The 7,306-nt window shown below is 42.1% G+C and overlaps 1 pseudogene and 1 gene segment (V, D, J or C); both read right to left on the bottom strand.

Annotated features, from left to right (window-relative positions):
• Nucleotides 1-657: 657 nt before the first annotated feature.
• Nucleotides 658-1,241, bottom strand: LOC127214666 (T cell receptor delta variable 1-like). The segment is given in 2 exon segments: nucleotides 658-974; nucleotides 1,193-1,241. Coding segments are annotated over 2 exon segments (366 nt in total).
• A 3,408-nt stretch (nucleotides 1,242-4,649) lies between these two features.
• On the bottom strand, nucleotides 4,650-5,284 carry LOC127214665 (T cell receptor alpha variable 23/delta variable 6-like; annotated as a pseudogene).
• Nucleotides 5,285-7,306: the final 2,022 nt, after the last annotated feature.

The raw sequence follows: 7,306 nt of genomic DNA, 5'->3' as shown, positions 1-7,306 counted from the left end.
CCTGCCACACCCAAACCCCACCTTTTAAATAACAATAACAGGTGGGAATGGTGGGAACCAGCAGTCTGCTGACCCCACCCCCCTGATGATGTGCAGAATGTTCATGGCCATTTCTTCTCTACATCACGACTTACCTAGCTGCTCAAGTTTTACCTGGGTGCACAGGGGACTAAGTTACACGTGGGCAAGTTTCCCTTTTAAATCAAACACGCCAAACATGCTTCTCTCTTGCTCTCTCTTGCTCTTTCTCACTCTTTCTCTCTCTCTTCCTCTCTTCTCTCTCTCCCCTGCTTTTGGTTGGCCACCAACTACCCCCCTTTCTCTCCTCTCTATCAATAAACTCCACATGAGTACTGAGTCTTGTGTTTGTGTTTCTTAGGCAATAATTGTATCAAAAGAACAACACATAATCTCTGTGGTCTATTTTTAGTTAAATACTTTTCAGACAAAGTATTAAAAGAAAGGCATTCCCTATGGCTGTTTCTAGATTGCATAAAATGAGGTTTTACTTAGAAACACACTTCTGATGCAGACCACAGATGAAGCAGCCACAGTTGGAACCTTTTCCTCTGGGTGCACAGGTGTGTTCTAAACTGGGCTCCCTGAGAGAGGCTATGCTTAAGGAGCTCTGGTTTTTGTTCAGCTTCTGCTATGGTTTCAAACACTGTGAGTCGATTCCCAGAGAGCACAGAAATACTTCACTGAATCTTCTATCTGTGAAGCTGAAATGACAAGGCTGAAGGACTTGGCTGATTTCTGGAACATGACAGAATAGCGGTCACTTCTCTCAGTCTGAGTGGAAGAAGAAATTTGGCGAATAAGGAAAATCATCTCCCCACTAAGAAGCTGCTTGTACCAAAACAGGTGATAAAAGTTCTGAGTTGTCTCGTATGAACACTCCAGGTTGACTTCTTCCCCCTCCTGTGCGCTTGCCATTGACTGGACCTGAGTCACTTTCTGGCCCAAACTGGATCCTGCAGAACAATCACAAGGAATAAAAAAGCTTATTCTGTGGTAATGTGAACAAAAACGCTGTTGGAGTTCAGTACCATGAGGCCTAAAATGAACTTCAATGAAGACATATTCTGCTTGCTTCTCTCTAATCCCTGTTCCCTATCACATCCATGTGAATGCTATGTGCCTGGGGCAAGGCTTCCTGCTTATTCCCTTAACTAATGTGAGACATTCTTACCAGAGAATGCCAAGGCCATCAGCACACAGAGCAGGCTGCAGGGAGGCATGTGGCCCATGTCCCTCTCTGTAAATGTTGTCTCCACAGGATTAGACCAGTGTGAGGTCTCAGTGCCTGACTCTGCACGTGCACTGACTGTGTTTTCTACATTATCTCAGGCAGGAAATGAGGTTGTGTATGATCATAGGCCACATGTTCCTTGTGCAGAGAGAAAAAGTGTAGGTCACCACAGACTTTTACATGCTTCGTGTCTCCCTTGGTAGTTAAAAGGAGCAGCACCTAAAAGGGAGACTGGGAAAACCTCGCCCTGCTGAGGGTGAAGCTGCTTTGCATATAGGGTTGTTATTCAGTGGGATAATGTGGAGGATGGAAGTCAGATTCATTGTGAGCCATGTGCTGTCTTTAATGCACCTGCAGACAGACCATTGTCATATGTTTACTTCTCTGTATCCATATCTAATAAAGATTAATTTTAAAAAAATTCTCATTTGTCCGTGAATTTCCCTGTGAACACTGGGACCTGAAACAATCTCCTCCATCTCTGAATGCAGGGTCTGTATAAATTCTGCAGCTAGGAGAGCTACTTTTAACTCAGATGGTGAAGGGCAGTGCCCCAGAATGCCAGAAGATCCCCTTTGCCTATGTCTGTGAATCTGTAACAGGAATTAACTAATAGTCTTTAGTGGCTAAGGAGATGCCAGTGTCAGGTGCCTGCTGTGGGTGAGGTGCCAGCAGCCACATAGGATCCAGTGATGTGGAAGCCCCTGCAGTCAGAGCTCTAGGAAACAGACAGGGGAACCCTGAGATCTCACCAGTCAGTCAGTGTTGTCCAATTGGTGAGCTTCAATTTCAGTGAGAACCTGTGCCAAATAAATAGATGAATAAAGGAGAAAAGAAATACAGGGAGATACACAATGATATACACAATGAAGATCATTGGTTTACACACATAGGCACACACACACACACACACACACAAGCACACACAAACACAGGCACAGAGAGGCAGGAAAAGATAGAGATAGAGACAAAGAGAAAAGTTACACTAACTTAATTGACTTATATGAAACCTTATTGTCTTGTAAAAGTCTAACATCAAGTTTAACTCTCAATCCTCATGTCCACATTACGAGAAGTTTAGTTTAAGGCGTAGTTAGTAAATGTTAACAAAATTAAGGACGAAACTATGCTTGTTTCTTGCATCATAGTAAAGAAGGCTTTTGCCATTTTCCTCTTTTTGATTGGGATATATAAGAATGTTAAAGAATAAACATGTGGTTCAGTATTCACTGGATTGCCCTCCTGACTATTCTGTGTCTCTATTTTTTTCCTTAGTATCTTTACCTGTCATTTTCTTAATCCATACTCACCTTCTCAGGTACCAACCAGGCAACTCAGCTGGATCGGCCTGAAGCCCCCTCCAAGGCCACTTTCTACACAAGGCACATAATATAGATTATCATTCCAAAAAGGAGGAAAGGGAGCATAGTAAGAAAATTCCCTATCAAAAAAAGACTAAAACAAGCTGAACAAACTACAAACTTTGTATTTCCTTGTCTGTATGTGTCAAAATGATCTTCAGATGTCCAACTCATTTCAACTTTGTTGATTGCAACACATTTCTTTCTTTTGGAAACATTGTACTAACTGTTAGCATCTCTTCTTGGCTGATATTTCAAGTGTAGGGCATCACTATCACCTTGGGGTCTCCAAGGTAACCCAGCCTTTAGCTTTATAACTGCATGCTACTACCTATCTGGACCTCCATTCAGGTACCCCTTGGTCACATGCCTGGCTTCAGGAACTTTCCTTAGTTTTGGAGGGAGATTCCACAAAATTCACTATTGGTTCTAATGTAGAACCCATGGGGCCAAAGCTGCCAAATTCTGCTGCTTGGTTGAGCCAGAGCTTGGCCCCCTTGTTTAAAGACATCTTCACCATTTTTCTGATTTCAGGTCTCCTTCACTATTTAAGCTTGGCTTCCTGGCACTCACTCTGTAAACTAGGATACCCTCAAATTCAAAGATCTGTCTTGATCACTACATGAAAACAGACAATTGGTGTTGGTGGCCCATGCCTTTAATCCCAGCACTCATGAGGCAACAGCAGGCAGATCACTGTGAGTTCGAGGCCAACCTGGTCTCGAACTAGTTCCAGGACAGGTTCCAAAACAATACAGAGAAACCCTGCCTCAGAAAACCCAATAAAAAAGATTATATTATTTTACATTAACCTGCCTTCATTGCATTGCTGGTCTCTTTAAGTATTTCCCTGACTTTCATTCCCATGGAAATCAGAGTTCTCTCTTGAGGTACCCAGAGTTTCCAAATTCTTTGTTCTTCATTCTGGAGGATGTCTTTGCTCTCCTGCTGACTTCTGAGCTAAGTGTTTGTATTCAATGAAGGCTATTCTTATACAAACCTTCTTCCCAGTTTGGAGCTCAACTTTATAAACTTGACAAGAATATTGCACATTGAAAGGCAGGGAGTTCGCCTACTGGTATTGTGAGATCTATCTCCTACTGCTAAGACATAACTGAATTATGGATACAGAAAAGTCCATTGTGAATGAGAATGAGAGCTTGTAGGCTTCCACATTGTTTTTGTTTGTTGGTTTTGTTTTTTAAGACAGCATTTCACTGTATTCCTCAGCCTAGACTCCTAATCCTGTGCTCAAGCATGCCTCCTGCCTTGGCTTCCTAGGTAGTTAGGGCTAACACAACCATCAATTATGTGACATGGAAATATTTAAATGTGTAAACTAATAAATCTTTTCCAGTGGAAATCATGTTAACATTTATGTACCTTTAAGTGAATAAACCCTGCAAAGTGTTAGGTAATGTGAGGTCCTTTGTCTATTCTGTGCACTGCAGCTGCTTCTGTAAGACCCTCAGAATGAGGAGTCTCCCAGTTTTGGTCCGTACCCCTAAGAACTCAATGTCCATTCCAGTTGCTGCAACATGCAATAGGCTTTAATGAACAGGAATTGTTTGCACAAATGGGCTCCATCTGCATGCAGGCCAGAGAGAAGCCCCATCCCCAGGGGAACAGGTGTTTTAAAGGCAAAACCCACAAGCTTAGGGAAGGGGTGTGACGCTCTCTCTGTCTATTAAATATGTGACGCTTTGAGGCCTGATGGTCTCCCTGTTAGGGTCAACAGACCTTAGGGCCTCAGGGTATGCAAATTAATCTTGTCTGGGAAAACCAGTCACAGTCAAAGTGACTTACACATTGGGCTGCAATAACTACACATTAATAACATTGTTGACAAAAGTGTAGGGAGATGCTGTTTATATAATTTACAGTTGGTACAAGCCAACTTCACAGGAAACTGCCCAGTAAACAATTCAACTGAACTAGTTAAGGAAATAGATGTAAATTCTCCAGTGGTTGCTGAGGAGCAAAGGGAGACTGGAGAAAAGAAAGCTGTGACTTCACCTCCCTCTGTCTGAAGGAGTCTAATCCTTACATTCACTGTCACCAGTCACCTGCTCCTGCAAAGGAAAGCTACTCTGCACCTCTGCCAGGCTCAGCCCCACAGCACGGTTTTCCTGGAGCCTCAGCTGCAGGTTTGGGTGTGACTGCCAGTGCCTGGAGAGCACTGTGCACTTGCTGCACAGATGTAGGTGGCTGAGTCTACAGGCTGAGGATCTGTGATGTGCAAGGGAGCTTTTTATCCCTCTCACTGAAGAAGACTGTGAATCTTCCATCTTTCTTTTTATTTGACACTGAATGTATGGCTATTAATAGTGCAGGGCCTTCTCCACGGAAGTAGTCAAATGCACCATTGTCATAAGTGCAGTTCAGAACTGAAGTCTGTCCTTTCCAGACTGTCAGAGATTATGGACTTTGTCTCACTTGTTGCTGGTCACATCCCTCCCCCTCCTGGCCACTCACCCCTGTGTAGAGAAATGACAAATGTCATTAGGTTCCCAGGTCTGCACTATTTATGGTTTCAGCATTCATGGTTTTGTCTGGTGCCCCAGTTCTCCCATGCTTCTACATTAATCCCCATCCTGGGGTTTATCCTCCATGACTCACAAGCTGTGTGAAGGGCTGGGACTACAAATAATGCTTTCAGGAACTTGTCCATTCTTCCTAGATGAAGCTTGGGGATAATGCATTTTATATCCCCCACAACACAGACTCCAAACTTACAGACACTCTCAACAGGGTCCACCCCTCACAAACAAGGTGTCTAAAGCTATTTCTGACATAGGCAACACCTCCCTATTCTGTTCAAATTGATTATCAATGAAAATAAAGTCATTGAGAATCAGAAGTTCCCTCAATGCAATTCTACCATTATACATTTTAGGTATATATGTGTGTTAGTATAGGCACCAAGAATAGCTCTGTGAATTTTCTGAAATATATATATATATATATATATATATATATATATATATAGAGAGAGAGAGAGAGAGAGAGAGAGAGAGAGAGAGAGACCAAAGGGGACCATTATAGGTTTAAAGAGAAAACTGACAATATAGAAATGGCCAGAGACTTCTAAGGATGCCCCTAACTAATGTGAGCAAAAGTGGAAAGGCTATCCTAAATGTGCTTCCCTGATAATGAGATTGATGACTAACTTATCAACTTATCTGCCATCATAGAGCCCTCATCCAGTCGTTGATGGAAAAAGAAGCAGACACCCACAGCAAAACACTGAGCCTGAGCAGAACTCCTGGAATCCACTTGCAGAGAGGGATAAATGATGAGCAAAGGGATCAATACCAGGGTGCAGAAACCCACAGAGACAGCTGACCTGAACAAGGGGGAGCTCATTGACCCCAGACTGATAGCAGGGAAACCAGTATAAGACTGACTCAAACCCCCCTGAGCTTGGGTCTCAGTTAGGAGGCCTGGGCAGTCTATGGTACATCTGGCAATGGATCCCATTCCCCATGGAGAGTTACTCCCTTAGCCTAAAGACAGACACATGGGAGGGCCTAGGCCCTATTCTAAATGACTTGACAGATTTTGATGATCCCTCTTGGAAAACCTCACCCTCCCTGGGGAGTGGATAGGGGATGGGATGGGAGGTCTATGGCGGGGGTTGGGGAGTGTGAGAGGGAGAGGGAACTGGGATTGATATGTTAAATAAGAAAAAAATATTTTAAAAAAGTAATGAATCTTTGAAAATGAACTGGAGAAGGCTCAGGAGGTGGATGTGATATTCAGCTTTTATATGATGAAATTCACCACCTTGAAAACCAGTTGGAACAAAAAGATAGAGAACTACCCAATGTGGCAAAAGTTTTGGATTAAGAGAAGAAAGTTAATGATTAATTAGCTCTTTGAATGGAGAGGCAGAATATGAAAGCAGCATATTAAGAGAATGAGCAGCTTTGTCAGGACATTACTGATGACCACAAACAAATAGATTCACAAAAGGAGTCATTTTGATCAGGAAGAGAAAGCAATGACAACCAATCACCTATGTCAAAAAGGAATTGCTCATTATCTGGATGAAAGTCACACCTCAACAGGAGCTAATGAGAAAACTGGAATTTAGAAGCAACATGTGAGAAAAAGTCTTGAACACTTGATACAGGAAATGGAGAAGATGACTGTTGACTATAACAGGATTAAAGTTGTTGTGCAACCAGGACATATGATTGTAGACCAGATTTTAAAAGAAAATGAGCACTGGCAATTCAGGTGAGAGAGCTCACAGACCTTCTGAAAAACTTGGATGAAGAGGATGATCCAGTCATGATGGCTGTCGATGCAAACGTAGTCGAATAGAAGGTGCATTTTTCAACTGATAAAACTCTTTCAAGTTTTATATTTTGATTTAACTTAAATTTTGACATTAAGTATTTATAGGAGAAAATAACATTTATATTGGTTTCTTGAAGTTTATGTATTATTTAGAAAACCTCTAAAACTACTATTTGTAGTCCTCAACTTCACTTCCTTATTAAACAAGCACTTCCAAGTCAAGATTAATCAGGAATGAGATTAGGAAAATGATCTGTCAAGATCAGTTGGGAAGCTTCTTCAGAATACTCTCTTTCTTGCTTAATTGCCATATTCCAACCTCACCTAATTCCTCATCACACACTATCAAGAAGCTAGGAGTATGATGGTTGCTATTTGTGAACTCTCT

Source organism: Phodopus roborovskii, unplaced genomic scaffold (genome assembly GCF_943737965.1).
Source record: "Phodopus roborovskii unplaced genomic scaffold, PHOROB, whole genome shotgun sequence".
In the NCBI taxonomy this organism is placed as follows: Eukaryota; Metazoa; Chordata; class Mammalia; order Rodentia; family Cricetidae; genus Phodopus; species Phodopus roborovskii.
This window is presented reverse-complemented; position numbering and strand designations above follow the sequence as displayed.